The 23,514-nt window shown below is 47.6% G+C and overlaps 2 protein-coding genes across 2 annotated transcripts; one reads left to right on the top strand and one right to left on the bottom strand.

Moving 5' to 3' along the window:
• Window positions 1-8,622, top strand: NFKBID (NFKB inhibitor delta). Its single transcript, XM_065652180.1, has 7 exons — window positions 1-78; window positions 672-818; window positions 3,156-3,207; window positions 3,605-3,771; window positions 4,141-4,257; window positions 7,956-8,120; window positions 8,551-8,622. Exons 1-7 carry the CDS (start codon window positions 1-3, stop codon window positions 8,620-8,622), a joined length of 798 nt encoding a protein of 265 aa, XP_065508252.1.
• A 4,812-nt stretch (window positions 8,623-13,434) lies between these two features.
• POU2AF3 (POU class 2 homeobox associating factor 3) lies at window positions 13,435-23,058 on the bottom strand. Its single transcript, XM_065651883.1, has 9 exons — window positions 23,046-23,058; window positions 22,400-22,508; window positions 21,488-21,639; window positions 20,389-20,458; window positions 19,986-20,307; window positions 17,750-17,851; window positions 15,887-15,944; window positions 14,081-14,307; window positions 13,435-13,773 (listed from the first exon to the last, which is right to left on the bottom strand). The coding sequence occupies exons 1-9, from the start codon at window positions 23,056-23,058 to the stop codon at window positions 13,435-13,437; spliced, it is 1,392 nt and encodes a 463-aa protein (XP_065507955.1).
• Window positions 23,059-23,514: the final 456 nt, after the last annotated feature.

Raw genomic sequence — 23,514 nt, 5'->3', positions numbered from 1 at the left:
ATGAGGGCGTACACATTGGCAGCTGCAGAGCGCATGAAATTGTTGCGAAGACTTGATGCCAAGGAACACAGAGGAAAGGTAATATGAACCACTTTCTCCTGCAAACAGTGGTATTTGGGATGGGCATGGGCTTTGCATGACTGAGAGCAACTGATGCCCTTAAAAATCCAGCTCTGTCACTGCAAAAAAAGCCTTGAGCATTGATATGACTCGAGTGCCTCTGGCAGGATCCTAAGATTAGGTGGGATGAGAATGATATTTTTCTCTTTTCAGCCCATGGTTCATAGAGTGATTTAAGACAACACTGGTGCAGGAAAAGATGAGTATGTGGGCAGTAGTCTTTGAGGCTGAAGGTTTTATGAGCAACAGATTTACGCTAGGAGTGCTGTACCTGACATAAACAGCGTTTCAAAAATGCTGGGTTTGGGTTGTCATCCAAATCAGGGTTGAAGAGAGTTCAGCAGGAGCTGGGAAATGCCCCCATTCTTGTGATGCCACGAGTCCTAATATGCAGGATTCAAACCCTGTCTGTGAGCTGTGTTTCATTTATGCACCACAAGCCCTGGGATTCCAGATACTGTTCATCCTAGACTACCTTTCCCTGTTCCTCATTTTGTGACAGCGTCTGCTTCTCGACTCTCACATTCTATCTGCTGTGCTGCTATTTCCAGACTCCTCTGCTGGTGGCCGTCACTGCCAGGCAGCCAGCTATTGTCTATGATTTGATCCAGACAGGAGCAGATGTCAACGCTGTAGACAACAAAGGGCAGTCAGCTTTACACCTTGCTGCAACATATGGGTATGCCCAAGTTCTTCAGGTAGGAAAAGCTTTTATTGTTTTAATTGCTAGCAATATAAACTAACGTTAAAATCTCAACATTGGTGTCTTTAAATAATATGCTCAAAAGGCAATATGTCAGTAAGTAATGAAGGCTGATCAAAGTCTCCTTTTATACTGTGCTGGGAATCAACTTCCCAGGTTATTCCTATTTCAGGACTATACTTGCAGCTAACATCAACCTCCTGTTACAGAGAAAATGGCTTTAACATATCTGTGGGGGAAAATAAATCCTTTCTGCAGATTGTAGCTCTAAATCTGCTGATGGCAGGTCAGGCAGAGCGGGCTTGCTCTGGCTTGAGCCCCCGGTGTTGTACGGACGCCTGCAATGGATGGGGCTCCCCAGAGGATGAAGACAGCTGTGGGGTGTCAGGAGAGGGGGCAATAACACCCGTGTAAAACCCTGTTCCTGATGTCAGTGCCATCCAGACGGGAGCAACAAATTGTGTCCGGACTCAAGCCAGCTGAAGAGAGAGCAGATGTGACTCTGCAGGCAGAGCCAGCACAGGGATAGCCTCCAAAATAAGACACGTTTTTCACATTTAAGGCAAAACCAAGATCCATTGCGAAGGTTTTCCAGGGTGTGAGGAAAAACTAGACACTCCTGTATGGCCAGAATGTACTAGAGCTTTCATGACTTATATGACCAGAACTTTGCTTTCCTGTTGCTTCACAGCTCTTTCTATAGGCAGGGTCTACATCTAAGTTGTGTGCCCGCTGGACTCGAAGGAGAAAATTAGCACATTAGAAAAGTCACTGTGGGAGTTTTTGGAAGGGGTTTCATAGCAGAGATAAGCATACTGGAATGTGTCTCTTAAATGCTTAGCTATTGGCCATAAAATGGAATTAATAAAGCGTGCCTCGCTTGGTTGGTGTCAGGACTGAGTACAAGCAGCTTCAACGCGGAGTTTCATCGCAGCAGCGTGGCTGCTGATGAGTTTCCCCGAGGGCAGGGCGCAGGGAGGATGAGGGATGTGGAAGTGGAAGTGCCAGGGGGTACTTGGCAAGCCGACGCTCCAGCTCCAGCGCTCGTTAGCTCTGCCTTGCATGTGCCCAGGGTTAAGTCATGAGCAGGCGGTTAATGTGTAACATCGCGAGTTCTTCAGAAAGCAGGTGTTGCATTCAGTGGGGAAAAGTGGTTTACATCCAGATGATTCCAACAAAGCCTCCCAGAGTGCCTTGTGGTGGTTTGTGGGGTTTCGTTTTGTTTGGGGGGTTTTTTTGGTGTTTTTCCTTGCCATAAAAAGGGAAAATGCACACAGGCTTGCCTCTCTGTGCAGTTACAGCCATTAAGGGCTTTACGGTTTGCTTGGTCATTTTTGTTGTTTTGGTGGTGTTGTGCTTTGGTTTGTTTTTCCTAATACATTAAACATCTAATCTCTAATAATCAGGCAGCTCAGAGCTACTTGTATTTTATCTGTATATGTTATATTAATACTCTTGTTATGAAAAATATACAAGCCCTAACCATTCTGATAATCTTTCAGCAGAAGGATTCTGTCCTGTGCCTTGTCCAGCTTGACGAGGTTTTAAATGAGTCACTACACTGCAAAAATTCTCAGCCATGATGCTTTAATGTGAACAACCTGCTTTATTCAATCAAGAGCAAAAAATGTATTATCTGTAATAATACAGACAAGGAGCCACTTGGCTGCATCACATCGAATCTATAATTTTCTCAGGTTAAAGGGTTTTAAAAGTTTTACTCTTTGCTGAATCCAAGCAATGCTCATCTCCAGACCACTATTTTGTGTCATGTATAGGCTCTGCATTCTTGTTACTGTAGCCATTGCAACGAGTTTTGGCTTTAAACTGTCACACTGCTGCATATTAAAAAGAAAAATAAATAAATCCAGTCCTAGAATTTCCCATGTCACCAAAGTTTTTGGTAATAAAGTTTGGCTGTACAGGTCAAGGAGAGATTTTAATTTGCCTTTGCTAAGAATAACTCATAACAGATATGAATTGGTGTTATTGGTGCTTTTGCTTAATTCAGGGTGAAAGTGAGGAGGCTAGCACTCTTGTGCTGGGGGCAGTGACTTAATGTTATTGTTCTAAACTGAGAATCTAATGGGGTACTACACTGAAGTGGGTTTTAGGATACTAGCGAACGTGATCATCTTGTGTAACCCTGAATGTCCCTGTTGGGAAGCAGATTCACGGCACTGAAACCTAGTGTCAAATGAGGGCTTAGTTTGTAGTTAAATGCTAACTATCTGATTGTGTGTTTTGCTTTAAAATGTTGCTAGTTTTGACTGATTTGGGCTCGGGCAGTATTCTGCTCAACTAAAATTTTTCATTTCTCTGTTGCTCCTAGGTAATACTGTCTCTAGGTTTCCCTCTTGATTTAGAAATGAAGGATTTTGAAGGTAAAAACCTTTGCACAAATATTTTTATAGTGGTATTAAAAACTGAAAAACCGTATTGGCTATTTCATTGACTGATGCTTATTGGTATTTGCCGGTGTGCTAGGAGGCCAGAGTGGCCTCGAACTGCCTGGGGGAGAGTTGTTGCTGTGTGCTCAAGTGCCACAGAACTCAAAGGTGCTGACAATTCAATGCACGATTGGAACCGAGCACATGGTGGAGTGCCCCATAAAGTGTCTATACAGCCAATATAGTCCCTTTGAAACCAGAGAATGTCTTGTGTCTTCACAACACATGTGCAGAGGTGCATAAGCTCTCCCCACCAGCCCTCGCTTCCTCTCTATACATCAATATCTTTGCGGAGACTGTCGTTATCTTCCTCCCATACTTGTTTTTCCAGGCCATACCCCACTCCACTGTGCCGTTCTGGCCCACAACGCCCTGCTCCGGGAGCAGGGTTGCCAAATGTTGGCAGAAGAGCAGCAGAAAGATCTTGAGCACCAGAGCAAAGAGCTGGAGTCCTGTATCCACCTCCTGGTGCAGACGGGAGCCTCCATCTACAGCCGGGTAAGGGATCGGCTCAGTTAGCCGTATGCCGAGTGTTTGTACGGAAACTCTCCCCTGCCCTGCCTGATGCTTGTCCTGTGCTCAAACTATAGAGTTGGAGAAGGAATGAACTGCTGACACAAGGAGCAAGCCTGTTCCCCTTTCAAGTGACTGGTTGCAGAGTCAGTTGCTGCCTTTTGGAGTTACTTTCTTGCAGTCTGAAGCAAACACTGGACAGTAAGAGGGCCACTGAAGGGAAGGAGGTGCTCCACATCAGCTGCAGAGCTGTCCCGGACTTTTGTCTGATGGATTTATATTACAACTTCAGGTTTTTCTGCAGAATGTTCCTTATTTTGGTTGTTCTTTCTGTTTTTTTTTTTTTTTCAATAGGATGTGAAAAGTAACAAGACAGTTCTTCATTATACAGTCCAGGATGGGAACATCTCCCTGCTCAGATACTTCTTGGAGCTGAATGCTTTCAAGTCCAAGGACTTTGTCAACAACAAGGTGAGTCAGGCCACGCATGGACAGGACTTGTGTGCACATCCACAGGCAGAGCAGACGCCGAGAGCAGTGTGAGGGCTTTGCTGCAATGGGATGCGGCGTGCGGACAGGGGTGTTAGATCTGTGGGGTCCTACAGAAACCAGTTATTCTCATCCCACACACGTTTTTTTCTGGAGGGAAAGAACAAGAGTTTGTGAATATGAACGATGACCTTTTTTTTTTTTTTTTTTTTTTTTTTTTTACCCCTAACCTGAAACTGCATTTTCTAGTAAATAGACACTTCACCTGGAAATCAGTGCCTGGCTTGAACTCTGAGTTGTGTCATGAAGTGCATACAGAAGCTGTCAGAATGAGTGAGGTAGCCAGGGAAGAGGAAGGACGTGGGAAGCGGTTTCTTGAGGAGGAACACGAATTTTATTAGATTCGGCTGAAGATTGAGAAAGCAGATCTGCAATGATGCAATGATTTGCTGTTGGCAGCAACATAATACTGAAAGGCTGTAGTTTAGGATAGCCGCATATCAAGTAATCTCTCCGGTCAAAAATGCCCGCTGCAGGCAGGATGAAGTTCCTATTTCAGTTAAGGGAGATGGTGACTCTTTCCGCCTTAAATGTTATTTGCAAGTCTTCTGACTCTGTTTGCGCCTGGGCACAAACTGGTTATTGTGATGGCTGCCCGCATGTTTGAACCTGGAGAATCAAAACATCCACAGGGCCCCCCCAGCCCTAACAGCTGCTGGAGCAATAACAGAATACAGACACGTGCTACAGGCAGTGAACGGGTGGCTGACGTTGCCAGGCAGGTGAACCATGGGGAAACCAGGTCTTTGAAGCAAGGCAGCATCCTTGCTGAGCAGCGGGAGCCTGGGCACCGTGGCGAGTAGAACCGCCTCTGACTCCGAGGGCGCAAGACTTGACTTCAGGTATTCTACACAACCCTGCCTACTGAGCTGAAGTTTTGCTAACGTTGGTTTCTCGGTGCAGGGTTTCTGGAGGCCCAGCCACTTTGTATAAAGCAAGCTAGAAACTTCCCCAGTGCTGCTGTTGTGTTGCCCATCCCCTTGCTGCCCCTTGCTTCACCTCTGAGCAAATATCAAGCAGTGACACTATCTAGCAGATGTATCAGCTTCACCCATCCTCCTAAGCAAAAGTCCTGGCATTCCTGTGCCTTAGCTGAGAAATTGCTCTGTACCATCAGTCAGAGCTTTGGCTCTTGACTAGCTGCCCCCTCTCAGCAGGACTTAGTGGGTGGTTCTGGGTGCTTCTGCAGAAGGGTATCCTGGAGCAGGAAAGGACAGAGGGAGAGGAGGACAAGGTTAAGGCTGTTTTGAGAGTGTCAGTGCATTAATTTTTCATGTCAACAGTTTCCTTCTCTCAGCCTTGCTTGTACTCCCTAGTGCATCCATGTGCTTGTGGCCATCAGAAAGGAATTAAGTATTTTCTATCAGCTCAGTTGCTCACTTGGGAAGCAGATTACTGGGCAGCTTCACATTTCTTTTTCCCCTACAGGTTTCTGTTGGACTGGAGGAAACATGTTTTGCTTTGTGTATGTGGATAATAACACTGTGTTTCTCTCTTTCTGTATAGTGAAGGACCTTATGCTGCCTTTTCACTACATTCTTTCTGTATCTTTTAAGGCCCATTAGGCAGGTGCTAGCTTGTTTGTGGGAGTCTACTGTTGTCTCTTTATCGCAATAGTGTGAGAGCTTCCTACTGTGATAGGATCACTTGGAGTCTTCAGTCTTGTTGGTGAGCTGTCTGGACAGTGAGAAATATGATGGCAAGGTTGTCTGATACCCATCCTGACTTTTTAGTTCTTTCAAGTATGAAGATGACAAAAAAACCCCAGAGATGCAGAAGTCCATTATTTTGGCTTCCCTGGCTCACCCACTGCTTGTTGTGGTTGTTTCATTCCAAATCCTTTTCCTTGTGGATTTCACAATGAGGAAAACATCGAGGCATTTGAGGTATATTTCAGATGAAGGATTCCTAGCACTCACATATTGGTGCTTTGGACCATTGTCTTGCATAAGCCCTATTAAAGTCAATGGGAGGCTTCAAGATCAAGCATTGTCAGATTGCCTTGTTTTCTTAGCCCCATGGTTAGATTTGGAAGCTGTCAAGTGCTCTTGCCACAAAGATGCAGCAAATGCAGATGTTTCCATTCCAACAAAAAGTCCTATAAAGAGCTTGTAACTATCCCTTGACTCTATGGGATGATAATATTGACAAGAATCTGCTTGTTCAGGGCTTGTAAAAAATGCCTTGTCTGAGAATTGTCTGCATTGTTAAGATTTTGCTATTTTGTTTGTGCTTCAGTGTCCCTTTTGTCTCAGTGGTAAATAGCACCTGAAAATCATACGTATTCCTTTAAACAACTGGAATAGTAATACAGGTTGCAATATGTGTCCAGGCATTCCAAGTTCAGGACAAACATGTGACGTTTCTGACAGAAAAAATATACAGCTGCCTAAATGAGACTCTTTTCAGACTAAAAATACCTTGCCTTATGCATTTGCTTATTAGGTTTTTCTCATTTAAAACCGTTACCAGTCATACCTGACTAGGCAGGGGCACAGATTTCTGCACAGTTTGGTGATAGCACAGCTTTTCTGCAACAAATGGCAGCATGTTCTGTCCTGCGCCCTCCCGTGGCTTCACAACAGATTTTGTGTGTCGTGTCTGTGCAAATCCCGTTACTGAAAAAGCTGGAGTCAATATGCGTTTAAGTAGGCTGTTCACCTCAGGACTCTGCTTAATGACAGCGCCATGAAAATGAAGCCAAGCTCTACCTTCAGCACTCTGGGGAGGACCCAGGAGGAGGTTTGGAGCCCAGCATGATTTATTTTGTGTGCTGCAGAGCCAAGCCCTGTTTGGTCCACAGTACACAGAGTCACTAAGAGACACAGGCTTCTGGACCTCTGGCTCAGTTGGACCATTGGGACAGCTTGGTACCTTTCAAAGCACCTCTTTTTAGTGCCATGAGTTTGGTGACTGGGGGGGACTCTTACGGTCAGAGATGCCTGGTATCCAAAAAAATCAGTCTGAGCCTCGCATATAACCTGTACACAATTGGGTCTGGCTTTCACTTGTGTCAAGGTCCTTTTGCAACTTTCTGGCACTTGCAAGTGGTTGTGAAAAGGGAATAGTGGAGATGCATGGAGCACAAATGGGTCTGCGACTGTTGATCCTTGCACGGCCCATGTGTGATGGGTAACACATTATAATGTGTTTTGTGTCGCTTAGGCTGACTTAAATGTTTCCCGGTGAAGTAGCTCCTGTGGCTTCTACTGGATAAATACGCATGTTACGTGGCCTCTATCCTCCTCTTTTTCAAATTATTCCTCAGGTCTCTGTGTACATGAGGGTACGATTTAGCAGGGAGTTGCAGAGTGATGAGGGATGTTGCTGATACAGGACTGTTTGTTAGCTGTTAGCCCAAGCATTAAAGCCCCCCAATTTGTAGTGCTGTATCAGAGAGAAAAATCTAAATCCACAAATCTCCTGCATGAGTAGCCATACATGGGAGAAACAGAGCAGGGATACTCCCTCACCTCCCAGTAAGTAATCATGTGAGGCTTCTTCAGTTCTCATTTTACAAGTCTCCATTTCTAGGACAATTCTGAGTAGGTGGCACAGCTTATCAGGAAGTTTCTCTTCCCTCTTCCCACCTTCGTTTTCTTTTTCTTCCACTGCATTAGGCACATGGCAACACAGCTTTGCATATGGCAGCTGCATTGCCTCGTGACAAGAACCAGAAAGAAATTGTCCAGTTGCTCCTTGACCATGGGGCAGACCCAAGCATCCGAAACTTAGACAATGATCAGCCAATCCATATGGCTCCTTCTGGAAAAGCTGGGGATCAGGTACGTGATCTGCATTGCTGCTGTTTCTTGACATGCTTGTGCACACCACAGCTGCCTGTCCTTACCAGGAGAATAGTGAGGACAAGTTGTATGACACGGTTCTGACATTGCAGTGATGTAAGCTCGGGGGTTCCCCACTTCAGTGAATCTGTAATTGAGGAGCACAAAGCAGGCATTAGCTGGTACTCCAAACACATCTGGGGAGGTATCAATGTATAGTCCTTTCATAATGGCAGCAAATCTCAAGAGATGATCAGGTTTCTTGCCTACAGGTGTGAAAAGGCTCCTGGAGCATATTGTAGTATTTGACATGTTTATATGTTTATTTACTTACACATGTACATGCATGTAAGTGTGTGTACGTATGTATTGGGGTGTCTGCATGCACAGTTTCAGATGGTACATTGTGAACTTCTACATTTTTTGGCAGGTTAGGCATTTGCTGAAGAAAGGGAAAGTTGCATCTGCATTCATTTCCTGTCGCCAAAAAGCCAGATCCTAGGTTGCCTGCAATTTCTGGAACGGCTTCAACTCCAGCTTGCTGGTTGCACAAGGCCTCTTAGAAAAACTGTGAGGATGGTTAAACGACATGTCCCTGCTCCTGGAGTCTTTAAACCAGGGCGGGATGACAGCATTTCTCAACCTGTGGACCACAAGTAGCATGTAAGACATCAAAAGACAAGCTTTTAAATGGCTGAAAACTTTATTTTCTTAACAAAGAATACTAATAAACCCCAAGCATTGCTTGCAAGCAAGGAGGCAAGCAAAACAAATGGCTGCTACATAAATAAGGAAATGTTTGAAGTTCAGCCAACCTTTGATTTGGTGGCAACTGAAACCCACAGTGGTGACAGAACACAAGATGGTAGTCTGGCTGTAAAAGGTTGAGAAATACTGCCCTAAGACATGCTTGAACTGTGCCTCTTGTTAGGCCCTGTGTAAAGGTATTGGTTGAAATGCCGAAGCCTTTGTGATGTGCAATTACCTCCATTGTTCCTGCTAACCTGGGAATGCAGGGACTTGAGGTGAGGGAAAAGACTGGATGGAAGAGGTCAAGTCAGCCTGAGGAGTCATCCATGGCTGTATTTCACCCGAGTGAACGGTCATCTGAACTCAAGAGCCCCACGTGAGGGTTCCTGCAAGCTGCTACTACCCCATTTCTTAGCACTTTGTGGAAGAAAACTGAAGCAGCTGTCCGTTGCCACAGTCTCTCACCCCACGCCAAGAAAAGAAAACAGATGCTTGTAAGAGCAAGTACATGGGGCAGGTTCTCAGCCGCGCAGGTTCGTGTGTCTCTTAAGTGCTTCCTCGTGAAGGGATTCTGTTTTGAGATACCTCATCCAATCCAAGTCTCCAGCTCTGCTGGCAAAGAATAGCTCTGGAAGCATCTCGGAGTGGGGAGCTAAACCCTCACTTGAGCTAATGCCTGTGTAGGAGGCAGAGGCTTCCTTTGGGTCCTTAAGAGCTTTGGGGCATGGACAGGGTAGAAAACCTCTGAGCCATGTGGGCTGGTACACAGCAGGGTCAGAGTGCAATGTGCTAAGTACTCTACTATTCCCATTGCCATCTAAGGGTGCATTTTAATAGATTTTTCTTCTTCTTTCTGTGAAATGATTTGTGAATTGCTGTGCAATCAGCTGGCGACAGGATCTCTGCAGGGTCAATAGGATTGAAGGTAGATAGATGCCTGAAGGGAGTGAAAGCCGTGTTTTGACAACCTTTTCACAGAGGGTGTCTCATCTTCAGTACACATTCTGTATTATAGTTTTCTGATTTCTCAATGTTGCACAAGTTATTTTTTCTACCAGGACTGAACAATAAGATGAAGGGCAGATGCCTTAAATCACTGCAGTAACTTCCTTGATCACTCCCACTGACTAACTCAAAGGGATTTTCTAAAACATTTGTCAGTCTCGCAGACCTGGACTGTTTGAACAACTGTTTAGCAAACTTGAACAAAAGCTCTTAAGAAATGCAGAGATCTTCTCAGCTTTCTCAGCCCTCCTCTTTACTGTTTTGCTATTGCTTCTCACTACATCATATCTACAAGCCTGCCAACATCCACTGACAAAAAAGCCGACGTGTATTTGCATGTGTTTGCATAAATTTGCATGTTTCTGGGCACAGGCCAGCAAAAGCATGTGTTTTCTTACTTTGGAGGGTTGTTTTAACAAGCCCTGAATTGAGTGACAACTGCATTAGTGAGTTAGTACTGCGTGTCAAGACAAAATGGACAATAAAAGTCTTAATTTATTGGACTTGCTAGCAACAAACCTGTAAAGCTGTGAGCAGCATCTGGCCCTAGGGAAAATGTAAAAAAGCTTTTTGCCATCTAGAAATGCCTATGAGATAAGAGAATTCCTTTTGCAACAAGTGAAAAAAATTCATGAGCTGTTTTCTAGAGCGGCTTCTCTCTTTATTGTTTCATCTGCCTGCTGTTGGATGTCTGATAGAGTGATGCCATCAGTGACTTGTAGTCTGTAAACATCGCCGTCTCCAGAATATCAGTCTGGGGAGGGATGGATGTGGCTTCATTCAAAGCATCACTGTGGCAGCCTGTGTTACTCGGAGTTGATAGATGAGATTTGCAGAGGGAAGATCCCACGACCGACCCAGGAAGGATTTGTTCTCTCTACAGGCACATCTGTGTTCAACTTCCCAAGGCTCAGACATTAGAGACCTGCTGTACATATTGTCTTTGGAGTGGATCCACGCGACAGCTGGAGGCTGCTGCTTCACCATGCATGTAAAGCACCTTTCCCTTGCCCTGTCAAGCCAGCCAGCTCCTGGCCTCTGTATCAAGAAAATCCCTTTGAAGTCTCAAAGGCGGCCTGAGTGCTAAGTCTCCTGCACTGGGGTGAATTTCATTGATTGGAGCAGTATCTCAGTTCACAGTTAACCCCTCAATTTTTTATGACTGTTTCAGGGGAAATGTACCTTTTATAACCTTAGCAGCACTGGCAATGTGTGATAGCCCTTTATTTGCACAGTTTATCTCTTCCTACCTGTGGCTTTGGATAAGTTGCTAATAACAAAGGCATCTTATCACCAAACAAATGTTCTGAAGTGGCACCATAGAAAAGTAGCCAGTCGGCTGGCAAGGAGAACTTTTTGATCAAACACTCTGTGCAATTGCTAAATGAGTCTGAAAATAAGAACCTTTTATTTTCTCTATAACTGCGGGCTACTTCTGGCTACTTATTCATGGCTTTGGTACGAACAGGGTGATCCTCACTTTTGTGTAAACATGTGTGTTACATAGGCTGATAGAACTTCACCTGGCAGGGACTGATGAAATGCCAGTATTTCAGTAGTGCTGTGCCACCTTGGTTGGAGATACAACCCAAGCTACTTTCGTTTAAGCTCCCATCCTTTTTTTTTCTTTTTTTTTCCTTTTTTTTTTTTTCGGGGGGAGGGGGAGAGTGGAGAAGGTGGGCAGGGAATAAAGGGGGGAAAGAATATTTTCCCTATAGCCATAAAATGCACAATTGACCTTTGAAAGGTCCTCCTCTGTCTTTTTTTTTTTTCCTTTCTTGTGTCAACAAGTCATCACTGTGTCAACAGCCAGCAAGCTTTTACTTGCACTGCATATGTCACCTGGAGCTATTGACATGGAGCTGGGGAACAGTGTTGGAAACATGTTTGCCGTACCTAGCATAGGGGATTGCAAAACAACTGGAGAAAGAGCAGCAGAGAAATAGGAAAAGGCTGCAAGAGATGGAGAACAGAGCTACTTATTGGAAGTTCTTAGAGTTCAGAGACCCCAGTGCGTAGAAGCTTTCTGCTGGAAATACCCTTGTCCCAACAGAGTAGTTGGTAATTTCAGAGCAGATGGTCCCATGGTCCCGATGGCTGATAAGTATCTGCCATCTTTAGGAACACACTGTATGCTCCCGTCTTGGGGGGAGATGGGCTCAGTGTTGAGACCAGCCCAACCCTGCAAGAGACCGCTTCCCCCACTGGAGGCGTGCTTTTGTTTTGCCTGCGTCACACAAAATCCAAGGAGCAAGAATAAGAATGGGATGTGGGGTGGGTTGTAGTGCTCACGCTCACGCTGCCACTCCTCATCAGTCACGCTGAAACAGCAGCCATAGATTCAATGATGGCCATATGAGCAATTTCAGCTCTGGGGAGAGGAAAGCTTTTCAGTTAACTGTAGACGTGTCTGGAGGAGAAGGTGAGCATACGGCTAGCTATGTATTTGTTTTCACAGGTATAGTTATTTTTTTCATTTGTGTTGGTTTTAACATGGAGAGATACTTCTTTCTTTCCAGTCTGTGTGCTCAGCTGAGGAACTGCAGGCTTGGCAGTCTGCCTCACCAAGTGCTGTTAAAAGGAGACGAGACACAGTCCTGGAAAGGTCTGGGTTAATGCAAGAAACAGGGAAGCCTCCGGTATGATAACTTTCCCATTCTCTACTTAAAAAAAAATCCAAATAAATAATCATTAAGCTCCTGGTCAGTTGATCATACTTAAAGGAGGAGGAAACCTGATATCAACAGACCGAACCATGCAAAGGGCTGCCCAGCTATATCAGCCTCTCACTGAAATTCTGCCTTCACGGGGAAGCTGGCGTTGAGCAGCACCCAAAGAGGTTTGGCACTGGATTCAACCTCTGTGCGGGCCTGAGGGGCCTTTCTGGCACATGAGCCATGGGCTGAGCCCTGAGCTTGCATGGAAAACAGCGGTTTTCCTTTCTGCAAGAATCGCTAGAGGATGTCGTTACAGCAGCTTGAGCAGAAGCAGTGCTTAAGAAGCTGCAGATCCATCTCAGAGCAGGCTGCCACGCAGAATTCTCTCTGGATAGTGTGCTGGATGCTAAGATATGTAGAGACTCTCTATCTGCTGGAAAGGGTGAGACCTTTCATGCTGCTGAGTAATTGCTCCTTGGGTAGGTTGCTGACAGTCTCTCTTCCTCACCCTTGTGAGGACAGGGCCAGGATCCTGGATCATTAGTAGAAGAGAAAAGCGCTGATATTTAGCACATGAGGAATGAACAGGCTTCAGCATACATACCAAATTATTTATTTGCATCAAAAAGAGCTGGCTTAATCACATGTATTTGGTAAGGCAGCTTAGGATTTCTTTAAAGACCAACGACAAAAACAAAGAGAACAAAACAAACCCAAACCACCACCACAACAAAATACCCCTGACCATACAAGACAGGAGGACTAATGTAGTGACAATGTCATGTAGAAAATGTGTGAGTAGTGAAGAATAAACTGGACTGTGTTAGGCAGCTTAACTTTGCATAGTTCATGGGCAATTAATCTGATTTGGGTACGGTGGATGTGTAAAACCACAGCTCCCATTAGCTATAGCAGATGTCACAGTTCCTGTCGCTTCTGAAGAAGTCATCGGCCATGGCCATGGGCGGTAGGTAGCCCGTGCAGCCCGTGCTGGGGCAGTGGCAGTACTGCGGAAGCCCGTTGTCCCCGTGCTGGGAGGCACAGGCGGTGCAGCAGCAGGCGGAGGCGCCGCACGGGGAGGGGATGTGGCAGGACCACTCCTCCACAGGGTAGCCATAGGTCTTGGTGTCCAGAGCAGAGGGTGGGCTGTGGGTCACTGGGGCAAAAGGAGGCAGCTGAGGGGGAGAGCAGCTATAGTTCAATGGGCTGGACGGGTCAGGTGAACTGGGGGATCCAGGAGCCTGGAGTTTAAGAGAAAAACAAACAAACAAAAACCCAGGGCGTCATTTAGGGAAATGTGGGCAGCAGCCAGAATTTTCACACCATTGCCTTCTTCAGGAGGCTCTGGCTACCCAGGGAGACGGATCAGCCCTTGGAGGCCCAGACTCACAGGCAGCCTGCATCGCTGTGGCTGTACTCTACTCCATGCCCCTAAAAGCAGCGACATTGCCAAGTCAGCTTGCTGTCGTTCTGCCCCAGGATGTGACCCCCTTCCCCATGTTCCCTCTGAGTGCACCTGTGGCTGCTCCCCTGGGACGCAAAGCTTACCAGGCCCTGGTTAAAGCAGAGCGGGACTGGCTGGAAGGCGTCTGAGGTGCAGTGTGAGGACGTCGGGAAAGCACCGAATGCCGGGTCTGAGGGTGCATCTGTCTGAAGGCAGGAATCTACCAGCTGCTCCAAATAGCTGGGGCTTTCTTCACGGGAGAGGCAATTTGAAAACTGCCATGATGGACAACAGTTGGGAGCAGAAGAGGTGGGTTCTGAATCAAAAGGTGCTAGGAGAGAAGGTAAACCAGATGGTAGCAGATTATTCAGTATCTGTCTTCACAAAGGGCAAGTGTCGCCCCAGGTCAGGTTTTAGTACTCTCATATGTTTGGCAGCCCTATGGATTTAGACAAGGAAAAAGGTCCTTCAGGTTCAGAGTGAATTTTCTAGGGAAGCAGACACAAGGAGGAAGATGCTCTAAAGCATGCAAATAACTTGGGAACTTCAGTCTGCTTAGAGAACTCCACAGCTCTTTAAATGTTGCTGGAAACTCTTCTGGCTCCAGCCATTTTGGACAGGGATCCAGCTGGAAAATGCCTCAGACCCTTCACCCTCTGGCCTCCCTTCAAATGTCAACTGTTTACAAGCCTAGAAGCTTGCCATGCAGTGATTTATGCTTCACAGCTTGGCAGATGGCTTGCACCTTTCCCTTACCCAGTCTCCAGATGCAGGGTAGCTACATCTGCAGGAAAAAGGGCAGAACAGAAGAATAATTTGCTCTTTTATCCTCAAAACAGCCAGACACGAGACAAAATTCTGAGCAGACAAAATGGAGCAAGTCAGTAATAACGTAGCACTGTGTCCACATAGTGTTACTGGTGGAAGCACGAGTTCTTAGAAAGCCGTAGGGTCAGACTGTCACTGTACTGCAACATGCTTGCTGTGGGTACAAAAGCTCACAGCAGAGCTGCCTTTCTGAATTATCTTTTTTTTGCTGTATTCAAATATGGTTAAAATCAAAGCTCTGTCCACATGGAGTGGCACAGGTCTGAGGGCAATGGAACTACACGTAGGTAGAGAGTCAGCATCATAATTCTTTGCAGGTTCAAGGTGGCAGTATTTAGCTGGATGTGGGGAGGAAATGAGAATCACCCAAAATACATAAACAGATGGAGACTATCCAGCCTGAAAAAGCTTTGGTATGTCTCACGTTTCTGTATTAACATAAGCAAATGGATTCCCAAATATTGATGATTTAATCATTTCCTTGTCCATACAATGCATATATTCACACTTGCCCCAACCTTTTAAGTCTCTCTGCTTTGGCTGCAGAATAATTGAAGGATCTGTGAGCCCAAAGTGCTATTCCCCCCACCCCTCTCCCTTTTCTTTGGATAGTCACATACAGGAGGAAGAAACTCTTTGTGTTGCTGAAAACCTGACACTCATCTCGCTCCTACAGGTGCTGCCAGGAGAGCAAGAACAGCCAACTCTGCTGGAGCTCCGCACAGTGCTCCAGGGTGATCTGACCCTCTAGCTCCAGTTGGACCCACAGACGACAGCCTGGCTACGGTGTTATTCCCTAGAGGATGAGGATCCCTTCCTGAAGGGGATCTCGCTCCTTGCTGTGGGAAAAATAGACTGCACAAATGAGAGCATGTGAGCGTGTTCCTGAACAGGGTAATATGTACCCTGCTGGCCTCACGGCATCCTCATCTGCATTTCACGGGCTGCTTTCAGGTGCTGATTGGCTGCATTGCCGGTTATCTGGTAGTGCCTGCCTCAACCAAGGGCTGGAAAGACTCCGGGCTGTGGGAAAAAATTGGGAAGGGAGTGGGCAGGGACATGTGCATGGGCTTTGTACCAACCTGGGTGAGGAGGAGACACAGACTCTGAAAACTGGATGTTGTTGCTGCCCCAAGAAACCTGACCAAAGAGAAGGGAAGGAAAGGAATTGTATACACTGTTAACACAGGGAAGCATTTTTCTGCTTGTTGAGGTAAGTCAGGATTTCGCTTCAACCTATTTGTGTAAGCCTTTTTTACCTCGTGGCTGTGACATGGAAAACTTCCCTAGCATTGACAAAACAAGATCAACGTATATAACGTGATTTTTCCCTGAGCCTGTAACGGCACTGGAGGAGGACACTAGCAACCTGGCTAGTGCATTCTTCCTCCTGCATTGTCACTATTAATTCAGCAGAGATGTGGCTGCCTTTGAAACTAACCTGTGTTAATTTCTAGGACCATGACTTCCACACTGGAGGGATCCCAAAGAATTTGTAAGGATAAATATGATTGAAAAGGAGCAATTAACAAATTGTAGCAGTAATTCTTGAAACGTGACTAAAGACAATTGCAGGTATCCCCATGGCTGGGCATCAGACTGGGTCACTGTGCTCAGCGTTGCTGTCATTTGAGAACCAGCTCCAGCACCCCTCCCCAGTGTAACACAGCTACGTGCCTCTGTGAAGATGGACAGTGTCATTTTCTGAGGCCTGCTGGAATCTGAAGCAGACAGATCAATCTGTCCTAGGAACCTGACCTGCTAGAGGGGAGAAATCCAGAATAAAAGCAGTGGGAGTTTTGATGCTTGTTGTTTGGGACCAGGATTTTACTCTGCAAATACAAATACTGTTGTGGTGTCGTTGGTTTCTGGTTTGGTTCCCCCCCCCCCCACCCCATTTTAATTCAGACCAACTTCCACTAAATTTTCTTTATTCAAAACACTTTCAAGTTAGTGGCTCTTTTCCCTAGCAACAGCTTCCTAGCACATCCCTGTGCATTTAATTCATTAAATAGTGTCTGTAGGACTACCCCTTTTCTCTTTGGCTGCGAATGTGTAACAGAGCAGACAGAGTCAGGCCACTACCAGCAGAAGTTTTCAGGCTCAGCTTATCCTGCCAGCCCTAACCTCTGGGGCCTCTCCAGAACCACGTGTACGTTTTGCAGATCACAAAGGTAAACTCCTGTATTGCCACTTTTCACGTTTTCCTACGTGGACAAAACAAGTGCTGTGTAAACTCGCTGTGGGAAGGGAAAACCGGTTCCACACAGCCCTGTGACACCTGGCTGCAGCGAGGACGCTGCTTCTGTTAGGGCTGGAGGGGAGGAGGGACCCAGCATTTCCAAAGCCCAGCAGTTTTGTGCACTCTTCACCCAGGTCTCTCTGCCTGTGGCTTGCAGGCTGCTCAGCTTTTTGTGCAATCAGCTGCAACGAGGTACACGAGGTGGGAGATGAAATCTAAAAACCAGCCAAAGCTGTAATGTCATGAACCAGGAAGAAGTAATGAGTTACCAACCTCTTTATGCAAATCCTTAGAGTGGCTGGAGCTAGAGGGCTCCTACAAAGACTGGATAAGTGACTGCGAGTGTGCACGTGTGTGTGTACACACACGCAGATCTCTGTCTCTTCCTTTAGAGTAGATGGGGCTAGGAGCTGCCCAGATGGTACTGAAAAATGTTGGAGGCGTTAATTTTTCCATGTGGGCCTTCCATCCCAGAGAGAGTTACGTTTCTGGAACACCAGTTCTGCTTTCTCCCTGCACTAATGGCTCAGACCGTCACCTGTTCAGATCACTGTTGCACTCAGCCTGGCTGAATATTCTTCTTCCCCATCTTCACCAGCCCGCTACACTCAGACTTTGGCAGTCTCCTTGGCCCAGAGATTAGTCTTAGTAAAAAAGATTAAAAGAGAAGAGACAAAGCAGACCAAAAGATTTTTTTACTTACTGCTGCACTGGTTGCTGCTTGCCGTGCTCTTCTCTGCTGCAGTAACTCCTTAACTGTAATTTTTACTCTAACGCCTTGATACACCTTGGGCTTTCCTGGAAGAAAAACATTTTACAAGATAGGAGACCTTCAGAGCATACAGCAAACCCAGAATGTTTTCAGGCATGGTCTACGTGGAGTCTCCTTAAACAGATGATTAACTGGTCACTGTTAAGTCACTTATAATCACAGTTTGTAGCCCTCTTTGGCACCTGCTAGTCAAGGTCATGACAAGCAGACATTTATGAAAAAAATTTGTGTTGATTATATGTAGTAATCATACGTTTTGTTTTGTTCTTTAGTATCTCCTTCCATCACACCCTCCAGGTCTCCTAATAGCAAGCTCCATTTGGTAGTACTGTTGAATTTGTTTAAATTCCCATCATATTTGCCACTCTAAGGACCTGAAAATAAATGTGGGAAGCACTTCATCTGGCAGATAAAGACCAGGAGTAAAACAATGGAACTATGTGGGCAGTTATTCAGAGGGCTAAACAAAACATGAATAAAATTACTGCTTTCATGAATCATTTCTTGCAAAACCTAGATTATCTCATTTTGCTCATTCTGTACAATTCCCATTTATTTCAAACAAACATTTAGGATGTCTGAAATCCAGCCAAAACCAATCAGCAATCGTCAGTCACTTCCTGGTGAGAGATTCTCCCTACAGGAAATGGTAAAGAGTTTACCTATTCTGAAAAATCACTTTTACTTGCTGTACTCATGCTAGAAGCCTCTGGCAGTTCTGTTTCTGTCCTTACTTTCTGTTGTTATTTCCATCCAGTTGCAGATCTTACAAACACTAGTGTTGTCTCATCCTGCAGTCAGCTGTTCCCCAGTGGAGGCAGCTGGTTGCACATTCCCTGCCCTATTGCTGCTGTATGCAGCAAGAAGACAGCACTGGATTTGTACATTTGACCATATACCCAAGGAATCCCACACTGTAGGCACTGACCTCTTCTGCCACAACCTCTCTCTGTTGCTGATGGCTGCACAGCACCTTCACCCTCCTGCCTGCCCGACCCTCCTGCTGCCCCCTGGGTGCTCTGGTTCAGGACATGCTGCAACAGGCACATAGGTCCCTCAAGAAAGGTGGCATGCTGAGCTGGGTCTGCCTTGAGGGGACCTTGCCGAGCTGTGGTCTCAGCAGCTGGGGATTATTCATCTCATTTTTTTATGTTTTGTTTCTATTCAACAAACTGAAGATGGGGAAAATGAGCGGAGAGAAGGGTTGAGTTTAATGAGAACACCACATTAACAAGGCCTCCCTGTAGTCAAGGAGGGCGCTGAGCTAGAAGCCCCTTCTGCAAGTTTGGGTTTGTACTGCGTACATCCTCTAGGGTCTGGGCTGCACAGATTGATAGACAGTGCCAGGGACTACACTATGAGCAACTTGAAGACAAATTAGCAGGTGAGGTATGGATGCATCTCTAACTCAGGGGCTGGCTGGCAGGCAGCCCCCACCCCCATTTCCCATGCCAGAGCATTGTGCTTCAAGAATCCTGCTTTTCTCACACCCCGAGACCCCAGGGCAGTCTGTGTGCAGCTGAAGCACCAAGAGCACGACCAGCTCTGCCGAACCGCCTTGTCTGTGGGTGGAAGGGGCAGTGTGATGAAGCTGGAGCTCTGGGTCAAGGAGCAGGGTGGTGAGGGCGGGCTGGGGGTCAGGGTGACAAAGACAGGCTGGGGATCAGGAGCAGGGTGACAAGGGCAGGCTGGGGGTCGGGGTAGACAGAGGGTTGAGAGCAGCCTGGTGAGGGCACGTAGAGGTGGGAACCAGCGTGCTGAGAGAAAGAAATAATAAGTAAATACCTTTATGTATTTTTATCTTTGTCATAGCATGGTCCTTACTCTGATTTGAGAATAGGTGAGAAAAACATCACTAAAATGTGAAGATTTTACATTAACATTAGCAAAGGCATCGAAAGCACGCAACGATCCTAAATAATAGTGAAGCACATTTGTCTCTTATAGACTATCACATTTATTACAAACACATTGAATGATATGGTTCTGTTTCATTTAGGCTGGGGGGCGGATCGCAACGATGCCATGAAACAGCAACCCCAAAGCAAACAAGATCGTTTGGAAGGCAGGAATACAAGATAACAACAGAAAAGCTCAAATTATTACGACGCATTAAAAGTGAAATCATTCAAATTACACACACACATTCACACATCATTCAAATTACAACATTATTCCCGCAGGGCTCGGGACGGCAGCGCTTCTCCGCTGGGAGCCACGGGGCCCGGTAGCCGGGGCAGCGAGCGGCGCCGGGCCGGTGTGCGGCGCCCCGGCTCCCCCCGCTGGCCGCTGCCGCCGGGCCGGCGCTGCCCGCCGCGCTGCGCTGCGCTGCGCTCCGCTCCGCTCCGCTGCGCCCCGCTCCGCTGCGCGCCGGCCCCGCTGGCGGCCCCGCGGCCGCTCGGCGCTGGCGCTTGGCCGGCAGGAGCGCGTCCCTGCCTCCTCCTCCCCGCCGTCCCCGGTTCCTCCTCGCTTGGGAGGCGAGGTTGCCTCTACTCTGGAAATGAGCCCGGCGAACCCCGAAACAGCCCCAAAGTGGGGTGGCGGGGGACGGGGAGCGCGGCAGGGCTTACCGGACATCCTGAGCAGGAGCGGGCAGCACCTCGCCGGGCGCCCGGTGCAGCGGCAGGGGTGGCCCTGGCCCTGGCCCCAGCCCCAGAGCAGGTGAAGAGGGCGAGAGGAAACAGGCTTCAAATTTGGGGGCGAAGGGACCTGCTTGCCTGGTGGCAATGCCAGGTGGATCCCGACAATATTATTGTTTTATCCCTACGGGTATAAGTTTGAGTTTTTCTCTCCTAATGCCAAGTATTTAAAACCTCTAGAAACCAATGATTTGACAATCAATGATTGCGCGATACTTTCAATTTGAATATTCAAAAGCTCCACAAAATGGGCTATCTTTTTGTGAAACTGAGCACATCCTCATTTAGCAGAGGGTCTGGGGGAATAAGATTTGGTGGGGCCAGCCCCCCACACCCTTTGCTTTGGGGACATTTGCAGGGTTTTATCCATCTTTCCCCAAACAAAGCAGATGCCTCAAAACCAGCTCAGTATTTTCCCCTCAGTCGCGCAGGCTGGGCTCCAGCCCTCTCATATTTCATTTGCTAACTGCAGAGAGGACTCTGCAAGGGACTGGGCTGCTTTTTGCACATTTTTTCGCATTTTAAGGCTAAATACTAAAGGTTTTGGGCCAAAATGGCAGTGGGTGGGTGTGGCATAACAACAAGGCTGCCCTGGGCACCTAGGTAGCAGAAACTACCCGAACCCCACTGCTTTCCACAGCACTCCCTTCCATCTGCCCAGATGTTGGCCTTATATTGGAGTTTATTTACATTTTCCCCTAATTCAAACTACTTGCTCCTGCTGCACAAATTGGCCCCTCTCTTCCTACACGCTTCAGTGCTGGCCTGCCCTGTATGCTGCAAGTGGTGGGGTTTCAGTGCATGGTAGGATGACACAGTTTTTGGGTAACCCTTCATCACTATACAATACTGATGTAGTTGGGGTTTTACGTTGCATTTAAACTTTTCCCTGGGCACCACAGTCTCTGCTGTGCCCCGGGAATAGCTGCCTGAGGCAGAAAGCAGGCCAGGCTGTTAATAATCTACTAGCAGTTCAGTTTGGCTATTGTTGCAGCCAAATCTTTCCTTTTCCTTTAAGCTGAACAAATACACTTGACTTCTGTGGGGAGTGGTCGCAGCGGCAATGCCATTCCTGGCACCGAATTGCGCCTCTGCAGCTCCTGGTAGGCCAAGCCTTGCTCGGGGCAGCTCTGCAGGGATGCTTCCCGCTGGCTCCTGCGGAGAGGAGCTCTCTCCTCCCACCTGCAACGCAGCAAGAAAAGAAGCATGCTGTGCTGGGGGAGCTACAGGGGAGTACCCAGCCCTGCCTGGTTTGGGACCCGAAGCCCTAGTGTTGCTGGAGCTGCTTCCCACTAAAGCATCGGTGGTGGGTGGGTAGAGCCTGCTGGTGCCACAGGTGCTGTGCTGGGGAGCCGGCACTCCTGGGAGGGGGGTAATGTTTACCTCTGTAACCAGAGACCACAGAGCAGAGCATGCAGGCTGCTCGGCTTCCGTCGTGACTGAGCCGTATGCCCTAAGAAAACATGAGGCACCCATGTTTGGGGTGTTCCTGCATATCCTGGATTTTGAGGCATTTTCAGACTCACAGAGACCCTGCCTTCGTTAAGAGCTGATTGCCAGAGTGGTTCAATCACTTCCAAGGCAAGTCAAAAACTTTCTTCTCCCTCAGAGCCTGGTGAGAATACAGCCAGACTGACCCCACTGTCCCCATCCATGCAAGGCCCTTGAAGAAGCTATAGCTGAGATAGCTGACGGTGACCGTTTTGCCACTTCGTCAAACAGCAGCTGTGGACACCAATTCAGCCTGACGATGTTGTCGGTTGTGGTGTGGAACAAGGCTGCAGGCTCTTGCAGGCCTCGGGTTTGGGGGCACAGGGGCTGGGTGTGCGGCAAAGAGACCTGCACACACCCCGATATTCTCTGGGGGCTCCTTGCCTTGCCCTGGCCCCTGGTCAGAGAAGCAGCTCTGGCTGAGTGGGTGCCAGCCTGGGATGCTCCACACCTGCTGCTCGAGGGAGTCTGAACAGCCAGGGAGGTGTCGTCCGAGCTGGGCTGAGCAAGGGGCTTGTATGGTTGCTGCGTGCACACCGAGGTGCAGAGACACTCCTGGGCTAAAGGACGAAGCGTGCCGGCACTGGTACTAGGTGGTACACCTCTAAATAAACAGCTTTGTGTAGGGAACTGACCTGTCTCACTTATTGCTTACAGGGGCCTGATATTGCTGCCTGTTTCTAGGTCCAGTACTGCATCCCCGGTCCACCTTCCCTCCGCGGAGAGGAGCCTGCACGCGGCATGGCATGAAGTGATGCTCTGGGCCCGATCCTGTTACCCTGGTGCCGTTTATGATCCCTGTTGGGTGTTGACAAGGCTCCAAATGCCCCAGCAGCCCCAGGATTTGAGGACAAAAGGCAAGGAGGGCCTTGAAACATCTCATCACTAGACACTCGCGGGCCGTGGAAAGCTCCTGTTCTTCCTCAGTGAGGTTTTTGCAACAAAAAACTTCTATGGTTGCTTCTGCTGGTGCCAGGCTGGGGGACAAGATAGGGCAAAGGGGGTAGCCTCTGCCGGGGAGGAAGGCAGCAAGGGGCTTGGCTGCATCGGTGAGGGTTGCACAGGATGCCTGTGTGTGTTTGTGTGTGCAGAGCTACCTCTAGTGGCCATGGGGACCGGCCTGACAGCGGGACTTCAAATCAGCCTTGCTCCCCATTACAGCCCCAGGTGGGTGTTTCTCGGCAAGGGGCTGGGAGCAGTCTGCCTTATGCCCACTGACACAAGGCTTTGGATCACATCACTTCTTTTGATTTGGGGTAGGCAGGAGGGGGAACAGCTCTGTGTTTTCTTCAGGGCAAGGGGGAAATTGGGGAGGGTGTGTTTTGTGCATTGCAGGTGGGAGAGATGGGGAGGCTTCCTCGTGTGCACATCAGCAGGCAGGATGGTGCCCTGACACCCTGTCTGCCAGGCCCTGGTATAGTATGGTGAGCTTTATTTGGTTGTAACCTTCTGTGCTGAAGGCTCAAACGTACCATGCCTTTGCTACTCCACTCATAACTGTTGCCCAAGACGATGCCATGTTCACAGCACACTAGTGTTAGAGATATACGTTTATGCCACTAGGTA

The sequence above is a fragment of the Caloenas nicobarica genome, chromosome 26, assembly GCF_036013445.1.
Source record: "Caloenas nicobarica isolate bCalNic1 chromosome 26, bCalNic1.hap1, whole genome shotgun sequence".
NCBI classification, from domain to species: domain Eukaryota; kingdom Metazoa; phylum Chordata; class Aves; order Columbiformes; family Columbidae; genus Caloenas; species Caloenas nicobarica.
This window is presented reverse-complemented; position numbering and strand designations above follow the sequence as displayed.